Here is a 14,159-nt window from a genome sequence, read left to right as displayed (position 1 = left end):
ACCTAAATGTAGGGAACAGAGGCTGTTAGCCCTAGATGCAGTGAAATGGGGCTGTTAGCTCCAAATGTAGGGAAATGCCAGGGTTAGCCCCAAATGTAGGGAAATGGCACTGTTAGCCCCAAATGTAGTGAGATGAGGCTGTTAGCCGTAAATGTAGTGAAACGCCATTGTTAGCCCTAAATACAGTGAGGTGAGGCTGTTGGCCCCAAATACAGTGAAACGCCATTGTTAGCCCTAAATACAGTGAAATGGCGCTGTTGGCCTCGTGTATAACAAAATGGCGTGGTTAGCCCCAAATGTGGTCAGATGCCACCGTTCTTAGTGTGTGACCCAGCTAACCTCACGGTCCATACACGTATGGGGCCCCTACAATGACAGACCAACACGGAGCCTGCCTGCACAGAGGACACCGTTTATGTTGCTCCCAACGCATTGCCTTGGTGAGCTGTTTCGGGATGCCGGCCCTCCACAAAACACACACGGTGGCATCGCCAGGGCAGAGGCGAGAGCTCGGGGCTGTGCCTGGCACCGTGCTGTACTGCACCCGCAGAATCCCCTAGGTTGGAGGAGACCTCCAAAATCACCCAGTCCAACCTCTGACCTAACACTAGCAAGCCCTCCACTTAAATCACTAAATCTAAACATCTTTTGAAGACCTCCAGGGATGGTGACTAAACGATGAGCACCTCCTCTGCGCCCACAGCCAAACAGAATCATAGAATCACAGAAATGAGGCCCTACAACATCCCCAGCACCATGTCAAGCAGGTGCCAGGGGTTTGGGATCCAGTGGCCGTGGCAGGGCCGCTGTGGTGGGTGAAATCCATCTGTGACCCTCAGAAAGCAGCGGGGCTCCCTGCCCAGGCTGTGCTGGTGCCACGCAGCAGCCGGGAGGGACACGGTGGGCACACGAGGCAGCCTCCACCACCGATTCCTTCACAAGCCCGGCCGGCTGCTGCGTGCTCCGGACACCCCGTGTGCTTTGGGGTGCCCTCAAGCACGGTTTTCCCCTAAAAAAACTCAAAAACCAGCGACACTGCCCGCTGCTGCTGCGTCGCGGGGGGGGGCCGGGGAGGTCCCGGGGCTCGCTGCGGGGCCGGGCCGGGCGGAGCTCCGAGCCGTGCCGATCCCAACCGTGCTGATCCGATCCCAACCGTGCTGATCCCAGCCCAGCCGAGCCGATCCGAGCCGTGCCGGGCCCGGAAAGCACCAGGCGGGGGCGGAGCGGGGCGCAGCCGCGGGGTCCGTGTCGGTGCCGCCGGAGCGCCCGGAGCTGAGCTCGGCGGTGAGCGGGGCTGAAGGGGGGGGGGTGCTCGGTGCCCGGTGCTCGGTGCTCGGTGCTCGGTGCCCGGCTTGGTCCGGCCCGGTGCTCGGCCTCTGAGCCGCCGAGGCCGGGGCGTTGGGATGGGAACGGGGCCGGGGATGGCTGCGGCCTGCTCGGCGCTGCGGCCTCCCGGGGCTCCTCCCGGTGTCGGGGAGCCCCCGGGGGTTCGGGGCTCGGCCCCCGGTGGTGCTGGAGGAGGAGGGCGAGGCCCCCCCGGGGAGGATCGGGGCTGGTTTGCCGAGCTGCGGGCGGGTAGCGGCTGGGAAGGCGAAAGGCGACGTGGACGGAGCTTTGTCAGGCAGCCAGAGCCCGGCCGGGGCGTTTGGGGCTCGTTTATGGCGGAATCTGCCTCGTAAATTTAGCGTTATCCGAAGGGAAATGAAAAAACGCGCTTGGGAATAGGATTTGGGGTAGTTTATGCACCCTCTGAAAGGGCCCATTGCCTCTGAGGGCTGGGGATCAAAGCTCCTCTAATGATACTCGTCACCCCTCACCTGCCTGACTGCACACATTTATTTTATTTTCTTCTTGTTTTTGCTCATTCTCTGACGAGAAGCTCTACAGCCTCCTGATCTCTGGTTCGTAGAGATGCCAGCCCCTGTGCCTGTTGTCAATAGCATTAATCTTTCAGGATTGCTTGGCAGTTTCTTTTGAGTCTTGGCTCACGTTTCACTTTGGTGGTGGTGATTTGGCACAGTGGGTTGTTGTGTCGTGCTCTGGCCGTCATGTGCCTCACAGCTTCCTGATGTAGTTGTTTGGCGGGTCGTGATGATCTGTCGAGATTCATGCTGAGCATTGCTTCTTCAAAAATAATATCCTCTAAGATGAAGAATAATTATATATTCATGCTCCAATATGTTGTGTTTTTTGTTTGTTTGTTTGTTTTAAATAAGTATGGAAATTGCTGCAATAGGCCCTATTTTGAGACTGTGATCTGAGAACAACTTGTGTGAGCCAGACTGCGACTGAAACACTTCATCAGTTGCTCTTAGGACCTCATGTGCCTGCTGCAGTGCCGTCTTTACAGATAAACTGTTTGCTTTGCTGTTTCAAAACTTGAGATCAATGCTAAATTCAGAATAAATGATGCAATAGAACTAAGTATAAGTCATACAGTATATAATCTTTCTGTTTTCAACCCAGTAAGTAACAGTGCTATGTGAACATCTCCCTGAAATCTCAAAGGTGACTTGCCAGCTGATTAAAATAGAAAAGCTACACCGCTAGCTCGTTCCCAAACTCTCTTCCTTTCCTCAGCTCTTAAAACACTGCATCAAAATGCACTCTCATGTCATATCGTAAACTCGATGGCAGACAGCAAGTATCACCTATTTCACCTTAGACAGCAAACGGTCTTAGGTGAGATACACCCTTAACAGTGCACTTAAAGCATTTGTTTGCAAGTTTTTAGCAGAGCCTGTTCTCAATTTTGCTGCAGCTCAGGGAGCGTGGTTGGCTGCGGTTATGCTGGATGGAGGTTTCTTTTCTAGATTTTGGTGACAGCACCCACCCAGGCACAGTGCAGTGACTTCTAGTTATTGCAAGACAAGAGGTGTTGTACTTGTGTGTCGTTGGTTTCTACTTCCTAATTCTTCCATCAAGGGATTCAAAGGTGTCTTTACAAGCCTGATATCCTCGCTTATCTAAATCTTCACAGTCTTTGGAAGTAAGAACTATTTGAACTGATTCTGGAGTGGAATAATGAACTTATAGCCAGAAAAATTCAGATCCAGAATAAGAAAAGAATCCTTGCTTTTCATAATAATAATAATAAAAAAAAAGGTGTCTCGAGGTGCTACCAAAACTGCTGGGTGGGAATTCTGCTCCCTGTGGTCAGCAGGTGGCCGCTAGGATGCAAACCAGTTTCATCGGTCTGCTGGCTGGCTGGCAGGGCTCCCCAGGAGCCACAAGGCATGCTTTGCTTATGAAATAACGCTAGCCAGGGTTGGTAGACACATTTTGAAGTGATAGCCATCAGCTGTTGATGCTGGGAAGTTACTTTCCTGTTTCTGAGAAGACACGAGAAGGTAAGTTGGCGATGCCTGTAAAAATAGCTGGTATCAGCAGGTTGCCACGTGTCTGTCACAATTTCTCATTAAAAGTCTGTGTCAGCTCGCAGCTGGCTATTTGTGAGGGAACCCTTGAGATACCCTTAAAATAGTTTGTGGTTTTTGTCTCCATCGTGCCTTGGGAGCAGTGATTGCCAGAGTTTTCGGTGTTCTGCTTTCGTGGTGGCTTTAGCAGGGGTCGGACAGCTTGTGTCTGTCTGCTCTGCCTGGCTCCTCACAGCGCCGAGGCTTGGAGCTGTCAGCGGGCTCTGGGCATCAGTGTGCTGCCGGCTGGCTTGGTGGCCCTTTGCTCGGGCACTGCCGTGAACTGGGCAGTTATTTTTACCGTGTGATAAGAGCAGATTTAATATCTCTGTGCAAATATTGCTAGTGTGCCTTTACCATTCGCCGTCCATTTTTTTCCCATTTTCAAAGTAGCGTTTTCCTGCACGTGCTGCCAGCTGATACCACGGTTGGCTGTGGTGTGTTTGGACAGCCTTCCCTACGCCGCTTTTTCTGCGTGTAGGGGAATTTACGCCGTATTGCTGCCACTGCAGTTTGAATCTTGTCCCTTTAAGTGTTTTCAGCAGCACATGAAGACTTTTTTCTTCCATCCGTGAGGTTCGCAGGAGGAACTGGTTAACCCAACTAAACTCTGAAGTTATTCTCACCGCGGTAACACGAGCACTTCTCTTACATCACGCTGTTTGCACTGATTTGCAGGTTATTTGAGCAGATCATTTCTCTAAGCCCCACAGAGGCTTTTCTCGATTGGTGTTTTGTTCAAGCAATAAATAAATCTGCTGACGTGTACGTCCTGCCATGTTTGCTTATTCTTGACCTTTGCTTTTTAGACATGCAAGTGACAGTTTCAGTCATGACATTGTGTAACTGGGTGTTCATGCATCGACAAGCTTATTTGTTTTTTTATTCTTAAAAGTTGCAACTGTGACAGCTCAAAGTAACATAGGACACAAGCAAGGGTTTCAGGGTTAGTCCTGAAGAAACCAGGGGTTCCTAACACTTCGCTGTTGTCAATCAGGGAAGGCAAATATGGGCTGAACAGATTTTGCTCCAGTGCAAGCAAACATAATTAAATAATAATAATCTCTCCTCCTCTTTCCATATTATTGCTGTGACATACCTGTTGCTATGCAGCAGAAAACCTCAGTTCATTGCCTGAGTGTAACTGTTATAACAGATACGTGGATTTTGGTCTGGTACTAACCTGTGTTTTGACTGCTTTGGGCTCTGCTCCAGGTCCAGAGCAGGCCTAAAGTTATCCTGGGAGGGCCCAGGACGTGACTGCAGCGTAGAAAAAATGCTGTGGGAGAGCCTGCACTGGCACAGGATGCCTCTGCAAGCTGCCCCTAGCAGCCCAGGCATCGTCTCAAAAACTTGGACTCCGACTTCCCCGGGCGTTAGCAGGAATTTATTGATCTAGCAGGAATTAGCTGGCTGGATGCTTCTGAGGAAGTTGCCCTTTAGTCTTTCGAAAGATTTTTTTTACGCTGAGTGCTAATTCCGTATGTCAAGCTGGTGCTTTCAGTGTGACTAACCTTACATTAGATAATGAGGAAATTAAGATGAAAGTTAAGAAATTAATTGTTCGTGGCTGCACAGTTAACCTAGTGACAGCATCGTTCTTGCACCTCAAGGCATTGCTTCTGAAAGGGTGGACTTGGCAGTGTCGGGTTGATGGCTGGACTTGATGACCTTAAGGATCTTTTCCAACCTAAATGATTCTGTGAAATCCTGGTTGTTCCCATCTGGGCTGCCTTTATGCTCCAGATGCTCAAAATTTGAGAAAATTCCCTCAGCTGTTGCCGTTGTGGCCGCCTGCTGGAGGTCCTGTACCCCAGGAGGGCTCCATCCCTTCGGGGACAGGAACAGCAGGCCTGTTTTTTTGTGTGTGATCCCATCCTGTCCACTTGCTCACCCCCAGGGTCTGGCACAGTGCTGTTTTTACCACACCACAAGCAATGGGGGCTTGAGGAGTAGGGGGGCTTCATCCTGCTGCCGAGGGGCGTCTGCCCGGGGCTGGCTGTCCTCACCTCCCCCTTCCGCTCCTGAACCTAACCTGAAAGAATTCAGTGAGAAACACGGTGTTCCTGAGTCCTTACTGAAATGAGTTTTATGGTTAAACTTCAGATGGTGAAGCCTGTATGAGGCAGTACAGGCGGGGTTGTGGCCTTTACACGGCGGGCCTGGTGCTGAGCGGTCGCCGCCCGGTACAAGGCGCACAGACAGGCGATGTGCAGACAGCAGCGACTTCTGTGTCATAAAACTTCCCCAGCTTCAACTCGAGTAAACATCTTACAATGCTTAACGTGCTGTTCTAACGGAATTTAAATCTTCTTTTTATTTCAGACTATAAGACCCAGATATGTCCTTCATATTTGATTGGATTTACAGTGGTTTCAGTAGTGTATTACAGTTTTTAGGTAAGTTTTATTGTTTTTAATTATGCTATCTGTTAACCTCTGCTATACCAACTGGTTAAGTACATTCAGTAGCACTCAAAATTTAAAAAAAAAAAGTTCTACTTATCACTACTACTTCACTATCAATACTCAGCCCAGAGCAGAGCAGGCTGAGGGGAGGCCTCATGGTGGCCTGCAGCTCCCTCAGGAGGGGAGCAGAGGGGCAGACACTGAGCTCTGCTCTCTGGGGACAGCGACAGGACCCGAGGGAACGGCATGGAGCTGGGACAGGGGAGGGTCAGGATGGGGGTTAGGGAAAGGTTCTGCACCCAGAGGTAGTCGGGCACTGGGACAGGCTTCTCAGGGCAGTGCTTATGGCACTGAGCCTGCCAGAGTTCAAGAAGCGTTTGGACAATGCTCTCAAACACATGGTCTGATTTTGGGGAGGTCCTTTGCAGAGCCAGGAGTTGGACTTGATCCTTGTGGGTCCCTTCCAACTCGGGATATGATTTTATAAGTATTGAGTATTTCTCTGATTATTTCCAGAGTGTGGTCTTCTCTCAATCTTACATTATTCCTTTAACCTCTTGAAAAATTGGATTTTCTTTCATGAACATAATAGATTTGATTTTTTTTTTAATTGCACCACATTTAATCTGGCATCATTCGAGAATTCAAATATGAGCAACCATCTACAAAAAGTAATGCCAGATATTGAAGTCCTTGCTCATGTCCAGCAGTGCTTTATGGTGTGACTAATATCACTGAAATCAGTGTGAACCCCACTGACCTCTGATGAAGAACCTTAGGAAAGTGTTCCCTGGCCAAAAGCATCTGCAATCTATGTTGATCCAAGGTGAAATATTAGCTTGTGCAAAACAGGAGAAAAAAAAAAAAAAGGAGGAAAGAGAATGTTAGGATACTAAAAAGAGGAAGAGAAGTTACAGATAACATAGCTAAAAAAGACATTTTACAGGTTCCGGGGATTCTACTGCAGTAAATAAAAAGCATTTGAGATTAATGGATCATGGCACTTGCCTTTTATCAGTTGGAAGTTTAAACTTTTTCACTGAATGTTAGACCCTTGGCCTAGTATTGAAATATTAGCCAGTGAAATTTTAACTAAGTTGACTAATCTCCCTTATCTCCTCTTACTTAGTCTAGCAGCGATTACTGCACGTTAGCTCACTTTCCTATATCTGCGCATACAAAGTCTAATTCTGGTGAAAGATACTGAAGCTTGCAGTAGAAAGGAGGATTGCTGTCCGTATGTCCCTTTAATTCTAGAAAAACAACAACAAAAAACCACACTTGTGCACATTTTATTCATTTGAAGAAGGCCGATGATAGCATTTGAATCCTTTTATTTATACTCTGGTTTTAATGTAGCTAATAGATGAAGTATCACTGCTTGTTCATCTTGCATTTTTATGAAAGACACTCAGAAAGTATAAAAAGTTTCAGAGAAAGTGGGAGCATTTGTTTTGGGAGCAAAATTTCCCCAGATGTCCAGTCTGTGAGTAGCAGCAGTGCTATTGTATTAATATAGTTTACTAGTGTTTCATTTAACTTGCAAGGTAAGTGTGAACTAGAGTTTCTCCTGTAACATAAGTTTTAAAATATGAAAATGTTTGTCCACTTCTCTCTCTGTAAACATCAATATTTTCTCCTCGACCCTGTTGTGTAATAGGTGGTGTAATTTGGGCATATGAGAAGGTGAGTTTGGGAAGTAAGAGTTGTATTTGTAAAAAGATCTGTGAACACACTCTACACTACTTACAAAAAGGTTATTAATGAAATAAGTAGAGGAATATGAAAGAGTATTCTTTCCTGCAGGTTATAAAACATGCCCTGGTGGAACGCGATTCCAGAGATTAGCTTAAAGGTAGGGGGAAAGGTGAGCAAACAGCAGCAGTGTAAAGGTCAGGCAGATAGAGGCACATGTGACTGTGCAGCACTGCGGCATCCAGGGGGTGGCCAAGGAACCCCCTGTGTAATGTCATTTAAAATCTCACAGAAGAAAAGAGCTGAGGATAAGAGTTGATAAGAGGTCACCACCAGTTTAACCCTCACCAGGCATGGACTGGGAAGGATCTCTCTCTCATCAGAAGCCTTCCTCGTTAGACTAAGTCCCGTATGTGTACCCATAAACTGGTATCACAAATAATACAGAAACTTGACAGCACTTTGGACTCATCAGCAGTTCAGATGTGTCTGCCAAATGGGAAAGGCTGTGTGCTCACAAGGGGATGCAGTGGAGCAGAGACCCTAGGGTGCCCTGTGCCTCAGGCTGGAAGGGAAACAAATAAAAGCTCCAGAAATGACGTGGCTGGGTCATTCTGCTCATCACGTACAGTCCAAGGGACTGCTGTTAGTGTGACCTTGGAATGGCTCCAGGCCTCTTGTTCCTGTGGCACTTGGCACAGCACATCTTGGCAGTAGGCAGCATTTTGGTACCTAGTTTGCAGATCAGGAAGGTTAGTTGTTCTTTGGGGAGAACGCATCGTCAAGGGAAGTGACTGCAACAATGGGACAGTCGAACCTTAATGGTAACATATACTTCAAGAAGTATTTCTGTGTCATCGAGGTGGTTATAAAATAAACCTTTCTTCAGTATTTTACAAAGTACCACAATACTGTGATATAATCTAGTAAAAGATCCTGGTGACTTAAAACTCCCACATTACAATACTTGGCTGCATTTTGCAATTCTTTTTAAATGGGGAAAAAAGAAAATGCTGTTAGGAATGTAGCCCATTTTTGTTTGTAAAGAACTGTTAATTTCAGCATATATATTTTTTCCCTCCCTTCTTCAGCACTCTTGAGGATGGCGGGGTCAATAGTGGTTCCTAAGGAAACGTGTGTGTAGCATCCAGGACACAGTTCTTTAAAAACAAATAAGGCAAAGTGCAAAAGGTGCAAAGCTAGGAGATTATTACTTCAATAGTTTTTCAGTACAGGATGTGTTTTTTAAAATAAAATTATCTTTAGAATATTTTACTTTGAACGTTGATCAGTGTGAAGCACTGAAAAATAATTCTGGCATAGGACATGGTCTTGGCAAGTCTGAGGGAATTGTCCTTTGACAATCTCAAACTTCAGGAAATGTGATGCTAATATTTTACACGTCTTCTGCTTCACAACATTTGATGTATTTATTGGGGTTAGAACTAGAGAAATAAAGGGGAAAAGGCATTTTTATAAAGACAACAGTGAAAGTAACGTTTCTTATTCCTGTTATTATGGCATTATCACAAGACAGCAAATGTGTCAAAATGGCACTGATGATGCCATTCAGGTCATAACCACACAATTTGGCTGGGGACCCGGATGAATATTACTTCTGTCAAAATAATATGTGAGCCAAAACAGAACAATTCATATATATGCTAATTATAGCTGTTGACATTGAAGCTAGGTTCTCTATAAAATACCTACTGAGGTCTGAAGTTTCTTTTTGTTTCAAACATATTTTTGTTTGTCATAACTGGAGGGAGATGAACAAAACACTCTCTTTTCCATGTCTGGGGTTGATAATGTTTTATAATCTGTTGTTAGCACTGTACCTCTGTATGTCCCAGGCAATCCCGCTGTCTGTGAGGGAAATTGTTGATTTGCTAGGGCAGAGTGGGCTACCCCAGCAAGGTTCAATCCTGTTTGACTTTGCTCAGATAACATAAATGCATTGATGATATTACTGACACGTTTACATCAGTCATCTGCCTGCCCCCCAAAATGCCACTCAACATGATATAAGCTGCATGGAGCAAGCATAGCTGTGATAAGCACATGAGCGAGTGTGAATGTGGCTTGTACAAGTAGGAGAGCACTGATAAAGGTCATTGATAAAGCGCACTGTGGAGCTTGGCAGGTCTGTATTTCGTACTGTGACCGCAAAACTTTGCTCCTGGGAGCAAAATCATTGCTAGCGTTAGAAATAATGTGACTGCATATGTCTGCTTTAATTAGCAATCACACTCCCTTTTGCTGCTGACTGTCAGAGCTGTGCCAGCAGAAACCTGTAGGATAAGCATGTAGGAAGGTGTATTGGTCTTGCTGATTAGCAGACCCCACAGGATCTGAAAGAGGCTTATGCTTCAGAATGCTCAAGTATGCCATTGTCACTCTTAAATGTTCATATTTTTTATGTGTGCGATGTGGGTTCCTGTTGGACGATGTTGTTATGGTAATACCTTTGCTGATTTAACTGGCTATTCAGTAGATTATTCTTTGTTGCAGGACTGTACAAGAAATCAGGCAAACTAGTTTTTCTTGGATTGGACAATGCTGGAAAAACTACGCTGCTGCACATGCTCAAAGATGACAGACTGGGACAGCACGTCCCCACACTACACCCCAGTAAGTTAACACTCCTACTTCCCTAGCCAGGATGTATTCACAGTATTGCAAGGAAAGCAGTACTTGATTATACATCATAAGGAACTGGGGAGAAACAAAGGAATTTTTGGGATCACAATCTGTAGGTAATTCGAGTAATACTCAAAAAATTCTTTTAGGATAGTTCAATGTGATTTATTTAGAATTAAGGGGCCAGTTAGAAGCAGGGTAATGGAGCTGAGAGTCTAAATTACAGAAGCTGTGGGAAATTGGGGCTTGCATTTATGTATGCTATTTTGATTTTCGTTGCTTAGAGGTTTCTGTGTGATTGTTATTGTGGTAGCCTTGCAGGAGAAAAGGTTTAGTGCAGGTTAAAAATGTGGACTGGTGAAGTCTAAGAAGGAGGTAAGCAATTAAGCAAGGACACAAAGAGGAGAAACCTTCAATGGTATTGTACATGAAATTCCATCTTTGTGGCAAACCAGAGCCACCTACTGTTGTTGTAATATGTAGGGATAAGTAACGTGTGGGCCTTCCCTGCTATTCTCTTAACATTGCAGATATTCTATATGTCTTGTAATGGTTAATCATATTTGTTTTGTTACACAAGTGTTATTGAGAGAAAATGTATTGTGCTGATTCGGTTCTTGAATAACAAAATACTGAAAACAATCAAGAGAAAGTAAAATCCATACCCTCGCTTAGACTATTCCGTTTAGCGGAATATCGTATAATGTGTATATAATGCTGTATAATCTTCACATGCAGAGAACATAATTCTGTGTATTTTTAGCTTCAGAGGAGCTGACAATTGCTGGCATGACTTTCACTACCTTTGATCTGGGTGGACATGCTCAAGGTAAGAGAATATGTTGACTCATTTAACTGCGGTGAATTAAGTTGGAGTTGTTTACAGTCAGTTTGTCTCAGATCAGGAATACAACCATGCTGCAGAGATCAGCTTCCCACACTCTCTTTGGTAGTGTTAAAAACATTCACTGCTCTGTTGCCTGTCTCCATCACATACTGCACTCCCAAATACAATTTGGCAAGAGCTGCACTAGAGCAAAATTTCTTGACTGATAACGTGTGTTTTGAGGAGGATTAGGTAGTTCTTGTTTCACTACTTCAGATTGCTTATACTTATGTTTAACCTTTATGCTTCAAACTTATGTTTCTTGACATAATTCTTGGGGATACACAAAAAGGTTGTGTACATCAGTGTGCATGTGGGATAGAGGGGTGATAACACTAGAGGCAATGATACTTTTGCTCCATTATCGCAAGCTTTGTAAAACATAAAATTGCATCTTGAAGGCTGACAGTATAAGCTAAGACTTTGAAAAAAAAATGTTGCTTCCTAATTACTGATGTACATTGCTCTAAATTTTAGGATAATTTCCATTGTTTTTCATTCATATCTTCCCTATAGCTCGCAGAGTGTGGAAAAACTACCTGCCAGCTATTAATGGCATTGTCTTCTTGGTGGACTGTGCAGATCATGAAAGACTGCTTGAATCAAAAGAAGAACTTGACGTAAGTTTAAATATGTTTTTGAAAGTCTGAACTTTAACTTCTGAAAAATCAGATCAATATCCAGCAGAGCTCTCTTGCCACCTGGTCATGAGTGCTTGTAATATCACCTTCTGCGTCGTCATTCCTAGCTAGTTGTATTCTGGTTCTGTCGCCCTCTTCTTACTACTCATTACTGTATGCATTGAAGGTAGGTGAACATGTTATTTTGCCAATAAATCAGTTGAATGAATATTGCTCTAATTGTGGTATTTTCCATTCTGTGAGTGAGTAATTTCATTTCTTTTATCCCAAGCATATTAAACAACTCCCATCAATTAATTTTGATGCACCAGTGAATTTTGCTACCCTTACTTCTTAAAAGGCCAGGCTTCACCAAATGATTTAATGGCACTACGTTGTTAGCTTTTTATCTTAACGTGAAGCCCTGAATTAAAATATATCTTGAAATAATCTCTTCCCCCTTTCTCCTTTCTTTTGTAGTCGCTAATGACAGATGAAACTATTGCTAATGTGCCTATCCTAATCCTTGGTAATAAGATTGACAGACCTGAAGCCATCAGTGAAGAGAGGTTACGAGAGACGTTTGGTCTGTATGGCCAGACAACAGGAAAGGTAATACTTTTTTTTCTTTTTCTTTGTTAGGGATCTTGTGTTGGCTTTATATATCTGTGTTGGTTCCAGTCCACTTCAGCTGCACAAAAGTTTTTTTGTTTATTACGTACTCAGTTCATTATAGACTTATACGGAATGAATGCTGAAGTCTCTTTGTTTTGTGCATGTGTGTGTTAGACACACCTCTACTGCAACTTCTGTAGACTGTAAACAGTTACTATAGATTCTTTTTTTTTCATCTTGCCCTGTTTTTTACAACACTGCACATGGTCTATGATGTATGAATCCTGTTGTGAATCTCCAGTTGAGCAATAGCTCTGTCACACTGTGATGCTCTTGGCAAGCAAGCAGCTCGCACTCTGACTGCGGTCAGTCCTGATTTGTAGCAAATGCTCTCTTTATCTTGTTGGAAAGCTATTAAAAACAGAGCAGGGAACTGCTTCTGAAAACTGAGTATAAGCTCTCTGTTTACGTTTGCTCTTGTACTCAGGTTCACATACTTTATGCTCTCCAAATGTGGCTGCACGTGTAAAGATGCTCAGTGTATTTCCTCAGTGACTTTGGTCCTAGTAAGGTGTGCAAACATTTTAGAATAGTTTGTTTTCTAAAATTCTAGTGCCCAACGTGAATTAAGTAATGGCATTCCATAGAAACAAATGATGTAGAGTAGGCATCTTCTTGTAAAGATACCATAATTTGGAATACTTTTGTCTCTTTGCAGGGCAGTATACCATTGAAAGAATTGAATGCAAGGCCACTAGAAGTGTTCATGTGCAGCGTGTTAAAGAGACAAGGCTACGGAGAAGGATTCCGTTGGATGGCACAGTACATTGATTAACGCCAAAATCACACTAGTACTTTCTGTCCCATGTCTAAATATTAAGTCTGCTCCTTCTTTGATCACTCAGTGTACGTAACTTGAATTCATTTGACTGTTTAGTTATATAAGCATACATTTTTACATAATTATACCACCTATGCTAAATTGTAAGTGTGAGGATTGAGAAATTATTTCAAGCAAGTTTGTAAGTTTAAGTACCACAACTTTTTAGCTTTCTAATCCCATACAACATTCTTTTGCAACTTTTAATTTAACAAATCTCCAGCACCATTTTTGGACAGAGCAACTTTCCAGTACAGTATGTTTGAATGCACTTTTTAACAGCTAAGAACTACAGACATGTGAAAAATATTTAATGCTTATCATGTTAAATTTTTTTATGTACTTTTTTGAAACTGGTTTTATAACTTTAGAGTATATAACCATCTTTCAACAAATAATAAATAATTAGCTGATGGATAATTGCATGATGCCTTACAGTTTTCAATAATATACTTTCTTATGCAACGTCATGCAATAAATTTAAATCCAGTTTTTGGCGACTTTAATGGAAAATGTTTCATTTTAATGTGTCTTAACTAGTGAGGCTGTCTAATGATCTGAATATGGGGGATATTTTCCTGAAACACAGAAGGCCACAAAGTAGTTTCATTGTGTGTTAAGGAGTAAGATGTTTCCTTCAGACTACCAAATTGCATTTATTTTAGGATCTTGCATTACTAGAAGAAAACTCTAATCCGATGCCCTTATAACTACCACCTTTAAAAAATACAAAATCTGTGTCAATGCAAATCATGAACTAATGTCAAAAGTGGTCTTACTTTACTGGTACCTTGAATTAAACCCATGAAGTGACAAAAAATACAAATTTTACTTAAGAAATTAAGAAAGATACTGCACCAAATTATTCTGTTCTCAATTTAATTAGATTTGGATTCTGCCAGAAGATTTATCAGTGAAATTGCCAGGAAAAAAAATAATTGTCATTGTTGCTTGTGAAAATTTATCAGCCCACACCCAGTTGGACGATTCTATTTT

The 14,159-nt window shown here is 43.5% G+C and overlaps 1 protein-coding gene across 1 annotated transcript; it reads left to right on the top strand.

Annotated features, from left to right (window-relative positions):
• The first annotated feature begins 1,097 nt into the window (after positions 1 to 1,097).
• Positions 1,098 to 13,669, top strand: SAR1B (secretion associated Ras related GTPase 1B). The gene is made up of 7 exons (XM_084535713.1): positions 1,098 to 1,284; positions 5,742 to 5,815; positions 10,034 to 10,153; positions 10,926 to 10,991; positions 11,565 to 11,668; positions 12,149 to 12,280; positions 13,002 to 13,669. Exons 2-7 carry the CDS (start codon positions 5,758 to 5,760, stop codon positions 13,116 to 13,118), a joined length of 597 nt encoding a protein of 198 aa, XP_084391839.1. The 5' UTR covers positions 1,098 to 1,284; positions 5,742 to 5,757; the 3' UTR covers positions 13,119 to 13,669.
• Positions 13,670 to 14,159: the final 490 nt, after the last annotated feature.

This window comes from Aythya ferina, assembly GCF_964211825.1.
Source record: "Aythya ferina genome assembly, chromosome: 14".
Classification (NCBI taxonomy): domain Eukaryota; kingdom Metazoa; phylum Chordata; class Aves; order Anseriformes; family Anatidae; genus Aythya; species Aythya ferina.
The sequence above is the reverse complement of the archived record's forward strand: the minus strand, read 5'-3'. Positions and strand labels throughout refer to the sequence as shown.